This window comes from Schistocerca serialis, chromosome 1, assembly GCF_023864345.2.
Source record: "Schistocerca serialis cubense isolate TAMUIC-IGC-003099 chromosome 1, iqSchSeri2.2, whole genome shotgun sequence".
NCBI classification, from domain to species: domain Eukaryota; kingdom Metazoa; phylum Arthropoda; class Insecta; order Orthoptera; family Acrididae; genus Schistocerca; species Schistocerca serialis.
Genome location: NC_064638.1, coordinates 416282212 through 416296130, shown reverse-complemented (window position 1 = coordinate 416296130; position 13919 = coordinate 416282212). Strand labels below are relative to the sequence as shown.

The window sequence follows — 13919 nt, the reverse complement described above, 5'->3', positions numbered from 1 at the left end:
TAGTAGGGTTAAAGTGTGGCACAGTCCCTTCAAAGCCATGGACCCAAGTTATCAATAAGGCACTGTGCATGCTGGTGGTGGCCCCATAATGGTGTGGGCTGTGTTCACATGGAATGGACTGAGATCTCTGATCCAGCTGAACCAATTATTGACTGAAAATGGTTATGTTTGGCTACTTGGAGACCATTTTCAGCCACTCATGGAAATGCACCATGTTAGCAGTCCACAGCAGTCCATGAACAAAATCCTGCACTGCCAACACTTTTGCAATTACGGACGTCTATAGAGGAAGCATGGCTCAGTATTTTTGCAGAGGACCTGCAACAACTTGGTGAGTCGGTGCCGTGTTAAGTTGCTGCACTACGCTGGGTGAACGAGGTCCAACACAATATTAGGAGGTATCCCGTGACTTTTGTCATCTCAGTGTATATTTAGCAAGATGTAAATAGATTTTATTTTATGGGAGACTGCTGAAACTGTTAGAAGGGTATGGAAAGGTGTGACAGATAGCAATTGAATTTAAAGTAACAGGAATATTGTTAGCTTTTACAAGGAAATCAGGAAAAATAAATTATGAGTGATGGATACTGCTAAATCTACAGAGAAACAACCAACTGGTTTTGCCAACTTAGTTATTATGGAAACTACAATAAACCACCAACAGTAACACACTCTTCAAAACAATAGGGATCCCTCCTGCAGAGCAAGCAAATAATTACTGATTCCTACAATCAGAGTGCCCTTAGACTCTGTACCTGTACAAATGTCCCACGTCGAAGTTGGCTGCTAGCAGCTGGTAGATAGCATACCATGCCAGAAGCAACGTAGCGCAATTGTTGTGGAAGAGAGGATGGTCAAGGTGGCACACTGCTGGACCAGCCAATCTTCTCCATACTCAGCAAGTCAAGACCTGCCTGTTGAATGGCTGGGCGCTGGCTTATCTAGCCCAGGGTGGTAAGATATTTCTGGGACTACTTGCATACGCATAATCACCAGGAAATAGTTTTTAGATTGTCACGCCCCCTTCCTCTGCTGCTGGTTGCTGCCCTCTGAAGGATGTTGACTCCACCTACATGTTCAGTGTCAACTGTGATACTTGGTTGTAAACATTTTTGCATTTGCCAGACTTCGCACCGGAGTCGGCAACCCGCATCACTGGTCTGTCTGCTGTGTCGTCGCTGCAGTAGGTGTCTGTGGCGACTGCAGCAGATAGACTTTTCTGTGTAACAAGGGGGAAAATTTTGACCCTGACCTGTTATATTATGGGAGAACATTTTACTGAACTTGTGGTGCAATAATTGTCATTTCCTTTGGGTGAGGTGTAAGGGGATCTTTTTAAAAACAACTGCTACACAACTGAAGGTAAAGCTGCTCTTTTGCTGAAGGTTGATTTGAACAGGACAGTGCTTTATTATGTACAGTCCTGTTGCCTCTGAGATACTTGTGTCTTCTTCTGACTTTGCAACAGTTTATCATGCATTCCATACCACAGTGAAATTTTGCCATTTTCATATTAGCTATTCGTAGCCGAAGATGAAAGAAGAAATAAGTATAAAAAAAAAATCCCAGGACTGGCATGGATTCAAACCCTGGACCTTCAATTTTGAAGTGTAGATCTTACCACATTGACTTGTGAGCCACACCTCTTTCTTTTATATGAACATATTTTGTCATCACAAGTGCTGTAGTATACTCAGAGAAAGAGCTTCTTTAAGTAGAACATAGAGTACACCACAACAAACAGTGTAAAGTCTTCTGAAATTTTCCCGGTGTATTTCTTCTTCTAATAATTTCCGGGTATGCAGCCGGATCCCGTCGACATTCTGCCACGATATTTCGGCCCAGAGACATCTGGCCATCATCAGGTGAGTACACAACTACTGAAGAGCCCAGGTGCAGTCGCGGTATTTATGCCGAATCTCGCACATGCGAAATGTACTGGTATCCTACAGCGCATGCGTCAGGTGTTGACATGCGTGGCATAGCCGAGTTGTACGTGCTGCCCTCGGTGGCGAAAATAAAAGATTATTTAGTCATTGAGTATCGAATGACGCTGTCGATTCTGCTGTGACTGTATAATTTTAATAACAGGATTCCAATTTTTATCCAGCTGAAAGCCGTTGTCACGATTTATAAGATTATCAGCAAGACGTATTTCCACTGATTCCTTGATTACAGAATCCCAAAATCCGGAAACCGGAGCTAAAATTTTTGTTCCATTGTATTCCATTGAATGTCCCAATTAAATACAGTGCTCTGCTACTGCCGATTTTGACGGTTGCTGCATACGGGTGTATCTTTCATGTTCTGTACATCGTTCATGTACAGTTCTTGTCATCTGGCCAATATATGCAGAGTCACATTCACAGGGAATTTTGTAGACACCTGCTTTCTTCAGTTGTAAATCGTCTTTAACGGATCCAACCAGGGCCCGGTTCTTTGCTGGTTTACGGAAGATAACCTTGATTTTATTTTTTCTTCAGTAATCGGCCTATTTTCGATGACACATTCCCGGCGTTTGGAAGGAACGCAGTTGATTTAAAGTCGTCATCAGCGTCCTCAGTGCGTTGCTTCTTGTTATGCCAGTTGCGCATGGCCTTCCTTATTTGGCGTGAAGTGCAGCCATTCTCTTTAAAAACCTTCCCCAAGTGTTCTAATTCTGCGTGGACATTTTCATCATCCGATATTACATGCGCTCGATGTATTAAGGTACTGAGAAAACCGGCTGTTTGTGCTGGATGATGGCAGCTTGACGCCTGGAGATACAGATATGTGTGAGTCGGTTTCCTGTACACAGAATGTCCTAATGACCCATCATTTTTACGGCGTACTAGCACATTTAGAAATGGTAAAGTGGCATCTTTTTCAATCTCCATCGTGAATTTGATGTTCTCATGTAATGAGTTTAAGTGATGAAGGAATTTCTCCAGTTCCTGTTTGCCATGAGGCCATACAGCAAGAGTATCATCTACGTACCGCCAGAAGACCGTAGGCTTTAAAACAGCAGACTCGAGTGCTTTCTTCTCAAAGTCCTCCATAAAGAGATTAGCGACCACAGGGGACAAAGGGCTCCCCATGGCGATGCCGTCTGTTTGTTCAAAGAATTCGTCATTGAATAAAAAGTACGTTGAGGAGAGTATATGTTCAAACAAGGCCATCATTTCTGCACTGAATAATTTACCAATAAGATGTAACGATTCCATTAAAGGGACTTTGGTAAAAAGTGAGACCACATCAAAGCTGACTAATAAATCTGAGCTGCTAAGCTTAACTTCCTTTAAGCGACTGACAAAATCCTCGGAATTACGTATATGGTGGCGACACTTACCCACATGCGGCTTTAGTAGTGAGGCCAGATATTTTGCTGTAGAATAGGTCGCAGCACCAATATTACTCACTATTAATCGTAGTGGGGCACCATCCTTGTATATCTTAGGAAGACCGTAGAGTCTTGGTGGTACTGCATTGTGTGGTCTCAATCTCTTGATAACTTGTTCAGGTAGAGAACAGTCGTTCAAAATGGTAGCAGTTTTCCTTGATATTCGGCTTGTTGGGTCCTTTTCAATTCTGCGGTACGTAGAATCATTTAGCTGACAATATATCTTCTCGTTGTAGGCTTCTCGTGTCAGAAGAACTGTGGCGTTACCCTTATCCGCAGGCAGTACGACTGTGCTAGTATCTTCTCTGAGGCTGCGGAGAGCAGCTCTTTCAGCTGGCGAGATGTTACTCCGTTGTGGCGCACATTTCAGCAACGTTTGGCAAGATTCACGTCGAATTTCGTCTGCTGAATCCACAGGGATACGTCTAATGGAACTGATGAAATCCGTTAAAGGCAGTGAAGTGTAGGACCGAAGTTTAAACCTTTCGCAAGCACTGACATTGTCGCATCGTCAAAAAATTTCTCCGGCTCCGGAGCTAAAATCTCTGGACGATCCGTGGTGAACCTCACATACCGCAGAATTGAAAAGCACATGTAATATCGGATGATGAAAACGTCCTCGCAGAATTAGAACACTTGGGGAAGGTTTTTAAAGAGAATGGCTCCACTTCACGCCAAATAAGGAAGGCCATGCGCAACTGGCATAACAAGAAGCAACGCACTGAGGACGCTGATGATGACTTTAAATCAACTGCATTCCTTCCATACGCCGGGAATGTGTCGTCGAAAATAGGCCGATTACTGTACAAAAATAAAATCGAGGTTATCGTCTGTCTACCAGCAAAGAACCGGGCCCTGGTTGGATCCGTTAAAGACAATTTACAACTGAAGAAAGCAGGTGTCTACAAAATTCCCTGTGAATGTGGCTCTGCATATATTGGCCAGACAACAAGAACTGTCCATGAACGATGTACAGAACATGAAAGATACACCCGTCTGCAGCAACCGTCAAAATCGGCAGTAGCAGAGCACTGTATTTAATTGGGACATTCAATGGAATACAATGGAACAAAAATTTTAGCTCTGGTTTCCGGATTTTGGGATTTCGTAATCAAGGAATCAGTGGAAATACGTCTTGCCGATAATCTTATAAATCGTGACAACGGCTTTCAGCTGGATAAAAATTGGAATCCTGTTATTAAAATTATACAGGCACAGCGGAATCGGCAGCGTCATTCGATACTCAATGACTAAATGATCTTTTATTTTCACCACCGAGGGCAGCACGTACAACTCGGCTATGCCACGCATGTCAACACCTGACACATGCGCTGTAGGATGCCAGTACATTTCGCATGCGCGAGATTCAACATAAATACCGCGACTGCACCTGGGCTCTTCAGTAGTTGTGTACTCACCTGATGATGGCCGGACGTCTCTGGGCCGAAATATCGTGGCAGAATGTCGACGGGATCCGGCTGCATACCCGGAAATTATTAGAAGAGTGTAAAGTCTGTTCACCCATTTCTCTCAGATGAACATGAATATTTCTACTTTTATTCAATGATACATATTTAAGCACATTTTGCATTAATTGGCCAACTCTCCTCTGGTCAAATGACCACCTGTTCCATTTGCTTGCGCCCATCTCTAACTCATCCCTTTCTAAGTTAATTCCAGTGATAACCAGAGAGGGCATACTATGTGGGAAGTCCAACTTACTCACTGAATAACAGATCTGCTGACCAACTGTAATACAGTTAAATGTGGCAGCTCTACATCCTATAAAAATATTTTCACTTTTTGCATATCAAACCATTTTCCCTTAATGACTCCCACATGTACTTTTGTTTTGTTCTCTAGTTTCCAGGTATCCTTATTCCTCTTCCTTGAAACTGTCACTTCTGATTGGGCAGTGTCATGTCATTCACTGATCACAATGAAAAATTGATCTGCGCATGATGTGAGCCTGTGAAGTCTGAATTGTTTTAACATGACACATCTGGAGAGTGAAGTAATTCTCAGTTTCAGATGTTTAAAATGGTAATTATTTTATTACTTCAGTGATCCCATACATGAACAGTAACTACTGTTGCCATCTGGCTGCTATTGAGCATTTATATATGAACACAGGTGGAGAGGTACGATCCACGAACTGGCCAGTGGACTTCTGTTTTACCAATGCTTACAAGGCGTTGTCGGCTTGGAGTAGCAACACTAAATGGAAAGCTTTATGTGTGCGGTGGCTATGATGGCTCAACATTTCTGCAGTCAGTGGAAATGTATGATCCCATTTTGAATCAGTAAGTGACCTAAACATATTTCTTTAAATATATCATACATAATGTATTAAATGGCTGCAATATATTTAATATGAGGTATTATAGAAATATATGTAGTGTTTAGAAGTTAAATGAATAGTAGTGTGCTTTATTTGTAGTCACTATTGAAAAAGCAGTAGTTTTGCCTGCTATCGTAAGTCACTGTTTTACCTTTGCTTATCAGTCTCTTTCACTGTTGGACTTCATATTTATTTATTTATTTATTTACTAGCTTTTTACCTGCAGTTTTTCTCACCTTTATAAATATAAATTGCACTATCATATGCCTGATCTCTCCCCTAATCTAAATTCCTCCTCCTATTTATCTCTCCCCTCTTCCATCTGATTCAACATTCTCTGTCCCTCTTCCACCTGCCTCCTCACACTCTCTTCCTTTTTCATCTGCCCTCTACCAGCCTCCTACACCTCCTCATCCCCCCCCCCCCCCCCCCCCACTTTCACAGTCTATCTTCTCTCTCTCTCTCTCTCTCTCTCTCTCTCTCTCTCTCTCTCTCTCTCTCTCTCTCTCTGTTTTCTCCTCCCATTTCCCTCTATCTCCTCCACCCACTCTCTGACCATCTCCTCCCCCCCCCTCTCTGACCGCCTCCTCTCCCCACTCTCTCTCACCATCCCACCACCTCTCCCTGTACATCTCCTCTCCCTGTCTAACCTCTCCCCATCCGTCTTGTCCTCCTCCTCTCTGTCCATCCTATCCTTCCTCCTCCCTGTCCATGTTCTCCCCCTCCCTTCTCTCTGTTCATCCCCCATCTCATCCTCTTTCTTTGTGTTCATCCCCTCTTTCTGTCCATGTTTTCTTCCCCCTCCAACTCTGTCCATCTCCTCCTCTATTCTCTTTGTCCACCTTCTGCCCTCTCTCTTCCATCACCCCCTCCTCTCCCCATACTCTGTCCATCTCATCCTCCATCATTTACTGTTCGTCTCCTAACCCTTCTCTATGCTCATCCATTCTGATTTTACCTGCACAACACCAGAGTTGTTCAGGGTACCTCCCAAGTTGTGCATGGTAGCCTAGATGTGATGCATTACCAACCCTTCTCACACCTATCCCCCACCCCCATGGGAGCTAGGTGGTTATTACCCTCACAGTGCTTCTTTTCAGATAATAAGCATTACATGTGCCAAGTTTAATTGAAAATGATAAAGTGGTTCAGGAGTAGGGGTTGAATGTACCCACACTCACACATATATCCATTGTTATGTATAAAACTAGCCTTTTAGTGTGTCTTTGCCAGCATATGAACACATCACATGTATTGCACACATCCTCCTTGCCCCTTTTGTCTTATCATCTCCTCCTCCTCCTCTTCCTCTCCCTCCCCCTCCCCCTCCCACCCATCCATTCTCTCTGACCTCCTCCTTCTTCTTCTGCCCCATCTCTCTTTCAGTCTCCTTCTTCCCACATTTCCCTGTCCATTTCCTTTCTCTCTATGCCTGTCCATCTTCTCTCTGTCCATCTCCTTCATCTTCCTGTCTTTGTCCATCTCCTCCTCCCCTTCTCTCTGTCCGTCTCCTCCATTCCATTCCATCTTTCTGTCCACCACCTCCACCTCCTATTACCCCTCTCTCTACCCATCTGCTCACATTGCCTCTGTCCATCTCCTTTGCCTCTATGTATGTCCGTGTCCTTCCATATTTCTATGTCCATCTCCATCTCCCTCTTTCTGACCAATTCCTCCTCTCCTACTCCTTGCACATGTCCTCCTCCCCTCTCTCTGGCCTCCTCCTTCTCCCCACTCTCTCTGTCCATCATCCCCCCCTCCCTCTCATGATCTCTTCCCCCCTTTCCATCATTCCCCCCTCCCTCTCATGATCTCTTCCCCCCTTTCCATCATTCCCCCCTCCCTCTCATTATCTCTTCCCCCCATTCCATCTCTCCTTTTCCATCTCCTCTCCCCCTCCCCCTCCCCCCCCCATCCACCTCCTCTCCCTCTCCATCTCCTCCCCCTTTCCCTGTCCATTTCCTTCTCCTCTCCTTCTCCCTCTCCATCTCCATCTCCTCCCCCTTTCCCTGTCCATTTCCTTCTCCTCTCCTTCTCCCTCTCCATCTCCATCTCCTCCCCCTTTCCCTGTCCATTTCCTTCTCCTCTCCTTCTTCATTTTCCTCCTGTGTACTAATCATTTCCATGTTCCACTGCTGCCTGCACCTCTCCCCCCTCTATCTAGTTCTCCCCCTCTTTCTGACCATTCTCCTCCTCCCCATCCCCTCTGTCCACCTGCTCCTCCTCACTCTCTCTGTCCATTTCCTCCTCCTCAACTGTGTCCGTCCATATCCACCTCCTGCTCCCCCTCTTACTCCATGTCCTCCTCCCAATTTCTCTGTCCATTTCCTATGTTACCCAGTTTTCACTCCCACCCCCACCCCAATATATCAGCAATAAATGAATAGTGGAAAAGGAAAAGATTCTAATTGCCAAATCTCATATTTGTCAGGAGAATCTCTTTGTACATAATATATTTGTATCCAATAAATGGAAAAGGTATTATGAAACCACGGAATTATGCTGTCCACCTCATCGCTGCAGAAATAATGAAGCAAATGAGAAAATAAATAATTGATTAAGAATGTTGCAAGTGCCATGTCAGGAAACTGACTGGTTGTAAGTGCAAGCAAATAAAGTATTCTTTTTCCCCGAGTGCCTCTAACACAGATGCAAGATGTTTTGTTTGTGATAATAAAAGTACAGAAATACAGCAACAATATTTTAACAAGTAGAACTATAGCCAACAAAAAACCATTTCACATTTCTTTTAAATTAGTGACAAGAAAATAACTTACTCAAACAATGGAAAATCTATGGTGGAATGTAACAATATTATGAAAAGGATAATTGCTACTCACTAGCAGTCTGTGGCAGCTGAAGCCACACCTTATCTGTCTGTAGTCGTGTGCATGAGAGTTGCGTCTGCATGTCTGTCTGTGTGTGTGTGTGTGTGTGTGTGTGTGTGTGTGTGTGTGTGTGTGTGTTTGACAAAGGCCTTGTGGGCTGAAAGATTATTTTGTGACAGTCTTTTTGTTGTGCCTATCGGCGGCTCAGCATCTCCACTATTTGGTGAGTAACAAGTATCCTTTTCATAATATTGTTGAAAATAACTTATTTAAATTCAAGAATAAGTCTCTCAGTATCGACTTTCCTTTCTTACACAGCTCCATTCCTGAGATGCTGCAAAATTTACTGTTTAACTGCTCCTGCTTCTGAGGAAGAAATGGCAACATTGTCAGTGGGTTTTTCTGTTTTGCAACTTATAAGTGTGGCTGGTCTTTCAGATAAAGTGCAGCATGACATACATCTGCCAGGAATATGATCACATATTTCTGTTGTTATCTTTCAGAATAAGAATTTTTATGTAGCTATTTGAAGTGACAAGTATGAGAGACTTTCGTCATACTGCGTTTGGAGCTCTTATACACCTGCTCTGACAACAGTGTTTTACAGGATCTATATCATCAAATATGCCAGCTGTATACATTGGAATTACATGAAAGAGGTTGATAGCTTTAATGGACTCAATAGTCTTGTGCAAATCTTGTGTGGAACAAAGACCTTGCTTACTATTTTCAGTTCTCTATAATATCAAGATTTTCCGTAGCCGCTCGAAAAGCTGTGCCCACTTACCAAAAACTTGTATGTTATCTCTTAAAACCATCCAAGGTGAAATAGAGGAAAACTTGCTGCATGGGACTTGAAACTACATTGGAAATCACTGCTTAGTACAAAAAGCATGCACCGGTAGTAATGAACATTTGGAAAATTTTCTCCGTGATTTGTCATTTGGAACAAGTCCATAGATGTAACAGAGTACCCAGAACACAATAGCAATGAAAAAACACTTTGCAAGAAAAATGGCACTTAGATGATTTTCCATTTTCGCTCTTCAGATGCTTGAAGAGAGTACAGATGGTTATTATAAATATTTACTCATATAGGATAATGATAAGTCATATGTAGAATACTTTCAAAAAGTACTATTTTTGCAAACACTTTTCCATTGTTGTAATTTTTGGATGAATAAAGACATAATACTTAAATTCGAAACATGTATAATAAAAATTACAGTCATAGAAATACACTCCTGGAAATTGAAATAAGAACACCGTGAATTCATTGTCCCAGGAAGGGGAAACTTTATTGACACATTCCTGGGGTCAGATACATCACATGATCACACTGACAGAACCACAGGCACATAGACACAGGCAACAGAGCATGCACAATGTCGGCACTAGTACAGTGTATATCCACCTTTCGCAGCAATGCAGGCTGCTATTCTCCCATGGAGACGATCGTAGAGATGCTGGATGTAGTCCTGTGGAACGGCTTGCCATGCCATTTCCACCTGGCGCCTCAGTTGGACCAGCGTTCGTGCTGGACGTGCAGACCGCGTGAGACGACGCTTCATCCAGTCCCAAACATGCTCAATGGGGGACAGATCCGGAGATCTTGCTGGCCAGGGTAGATGACGTACACCTTCTAGAGCACGTTGGGTGGCACGGGATACATGCGGACGTGCATTGTCCTGTTGGAACAGCAAGTTCCCTTGCCGGTCTAGGAATGGTAGAACGATGGGTTCGATGACGGTTTGGATGTACCGTGCACTATTCAGTGTCCCCTCGACGATCACCAGTGGTGTACGGCCAGTGTAGGAGATCGCTCCCCACACCATGATGCCGGGTGTTGGCCCTGTGTGCCTCGGTCGTATGCAGTCGTGATTGCGGCGCTCACCTGCACGGCGCCAAACACGCATACGACCATCATTGGCACCTAGGCAGAAGCGACTCTCATCGCTGAAGACGACACGTCTCCATTCGTCCCTCCATTCACGCCTGTCGCGACACCACTGGAGGCGGGCTGCACGATGTTGGGGCGTGAGCGGAAGACGGCCTAACGATGTGCGGGACCGCAGCCCAGCTTCATGGAGACGGTTGCGAATGGTCCTCGCCGATACCCCAGGAGCAACAGTGTCCCTAATTTGCTGGGAAGTGGCGGTGCGGTCCCCTACGGCACTGCGTAGGATCCTACGGTCTTGGCGTGCATCCGTGCGTCGCTGCGGTCCGGTCCCAGGTCGACGGGCACGTGCACCTTCCGCCGACCACTGGCGACAACATCGATGTACTGTGGAGACCTCACGCCCCACGTGTTGAGCAATTCGGCGGTACGTCCACCCGGCCTCCCGCATGCCCACTATACGCCCTCGCTCAAAGTCCGTCAACTGCACATACGGTTCACGTCCACGCTGTCGCGGCATGCTACCAGTGTTAAAGACTGCGATGGAGCTCCGTATGCCACGGCAAACTGGCTGACACTGACGGCGGTGGTGCACAAATGCTGCGCAGCTAGCGCCATTCGACGGCCAACACCGCGGTTCCTGGTGTGTCCGCTGTGCCGTGCGTGTGATCATTGCTTGTACAGCCCTCTCGCAGTGTCCGGAGCAAGTATGGTGGGTCTGACACACCGGTGTGAATGTGTTCTTTTTTCCATTTCCAGGAGTGTATATAGTGGTCCTTCATAATGAGTGAATAACACATGTATAATAAAAATTACAGCCATAGAAATACGTAGTGGTCCTTCTTAATGAATGAATAACTGATATAAATACAGCGTGCATTGTGCACTTAGAGTCATTTAAGTTCTCTGACAATCTTTCATGATTTTTCTAACTGTGCATCAATATGATGATGGAAAATTATTGCTAGACTACAAACAGTGATGAATAACAATTTCTGTTGCTTGAGTTTAGGCACACAATAGTGCAGTTAGTGGTGACCAGAAACAGACAGCCATTCAGCAGATGGAAGAGGTGTGTGAATAGGTACATGAACTGTGAGTGTTCATTTGGAAAGGGTGAGGGAGAAGCGTCACAGTAAGGTTTTATTCTACCGCTTATGGCTTGTTATGTCTTGCATCAAACTGACAACAGAAATAATGGATTTTGCAGTTCATGTGTAAATTAGCATTATTTTAAGGAAGAATTTCTGACTGAAATTGTAGTCTCACTGTAATATGTGTATTTCTAGTTCTGCTGCCTCCCTAGTAAGTAATAGCTACAGTAGCAAGGACAACACACAAAACATTGCCTTCAAAAATACCATTGTCCAATGAATATCTGTGTGAGTGGGGACTGCTATCTCTAAATCTGAGATATCAGTCACTTTAGAACAATACAGTATAAAGAGGGGAAGATTGTGGAAATCTCGTTCATATAACTTCCAGAGCAAGAGGCTGTTGCAGCATCAATAGATTACAATTAAAAAATGTTGCTGTAAAATGCTGACTAGAAAAATTCTCCTGAACCATCATTGGCACAACATCCCGTTGAGAATGAGGTCATTAAGGATAGATTACAAGCTCAGATTGTTTCAAGGATGGGGAAGGAAATCGGTTGAGTCCTTTCAAATGCACCATCCCAGCCTTTGCCTGGAGCAACTTAGGGAAATTATGAAAAACCTAAATCAGAGTGTTTGGACCTGGATTTGAACTATCATCTTCTTCGACTAGAATGTACTGTGCTAACCTTTGCACCACCTCGCTCGGTACCCTACAGATAGTGTGGATCATGATCTCTATGGATTTGCCTATTCATCTGGCGAGGTTCACTTACGAAAGAGCAAGATTAGGGTTAAATGTTCTGGTAATGAAGTCATTAGAGATTGAGCACAAGCTGGGATTGGTGAAGGAAATCACAGTGTCCGCTGAAAGAAAACGTCTCAACATTTGCCTTACTTGATTTTGGGACACCATAGAAAAACTAAATCTGGATGACTGCACATTGGATTAAACATAGTTCACCACCTCTTTGAGACACTGCATTTGAGTAAGATCATGATGATCTCCATCCAGTAGTCATAATTTATCTGTCAAACTATATTCTGTTCAAATTTGGAAAGATGTCTTTCTCAGAACCAGGATTTAGGTGTTCTAACATACTATACTGCAATCTGATCCATTGCTATTCTATGAGTTACCGGTAATACCAATAAAGTTGTGCAGGGTGTATATGACCCGGGACAACCGGGAGATCTGGGAAAAACCCAGGAATTATTTCATGCGGGAAAAAACATGGGAATTTTTTAGAAGTACAGGAATTTTTCATTGTTTTAGTTTTCATTTAAATTTTTGTAATTTTGACTGGTAAGAACCAATACTCTAACAAAGGATATTACTGTATCTCACTACTGCAGAATAATACTGCAGCAATAAAACATGAAGAAGAGGTGGAGGGGAAAAACCTCAAGTTACAATGCGCTGTATACAACAACGAAACACAGTGCTCATACAAGTGCCTGCCAACAACAAAATGTGACTCTGATGCGCATGACGTCACTACAATTTACATTAGATTTGTATGATCAGTTGCAAGTGAGCTCATCCATATGCGCAGTTGAGTCGCATATGAGTAGTACCTTGTTCCACTTCTGGCTATAGAAGTGGGGCTGTTCACTGTATAAGCAGTAGCAGCAACCAACCAGATGCTACCTGGAAAAAGTTTACCGGCACATCTGTCAGATTCACACCTCGCGACAGGCCTGGGTCTAGGCAGGGGCGGGGATGGGGATGGGATTCATGAGTAAAAAAGCCTTGTTTCACAAAGTGCCAAGCATGCAGCGCACGTTACTCTATTGATGATTCATATGATTTTGAAATGCATCCATATTGGTATTTGAACATTTTTGCTCACATTCTAAGTTGGTTTCTAAATGAATCATTAGTTGATTGTTGAATCCGTGCCTTCTAGAAATCTAGAAATAAACTTTCCTGCAGACAAAAGGAGACGTGGCTATATAAGCTGAGCGGAATAAAACTGAATGGGTGAATGCCAATCACTGTTTGTTTCTGTGGTTAACTGGGTTTTTGAATCATCACCGTTGTTATAATTACCAATGAAATACGTAGATTCAGACTACCAGAGTGGAAATAAGTGATCAAAAGAAACAACAGGTTAGAAAGATTACGTATTATCTTCTCGGTGTATCCAAGAAAATGAAATTTTGACAGATAATTTTTGGCCAGACCGCTACACTAGTAAGGATCAGTTGTACAGTACCCAGCTAGCAGCCGCTGAAGTTCTATTCTGGGAGTAGTGTGGAAAATATGTTGTATGAACACATAATAACGCCTAACCGGAGAATAAACATGGGATAACTAAGCCGGTGATTGTGGCAGGGTTACTGGAATTAACCGAAGAATAAGTTTTGATACTGG

General features: G+C 43.7%; 1 protein-coding gene across 1 annotated transcript in view; it reads left to right on the top strand.

Moving 5' to 3' along the window:
- The window catches only part of LOC126471930 (kelch-like protein 18), a 168401-nt gene that overhangs the window by 140112 nt on the left and 14370 nt on the right, over positions 1–13919 (top strand). Inside the window, exon 9 of the mRNA XM_050099899.1 lies at positions 5513–5682. Within this exon, the coding sequence (XP_049955856.1) occupies positions 5513–5682 (170 nt within the window). The remainder of the gene's footprint in view (positions 1–5512; positions 5683–13919) is intronic.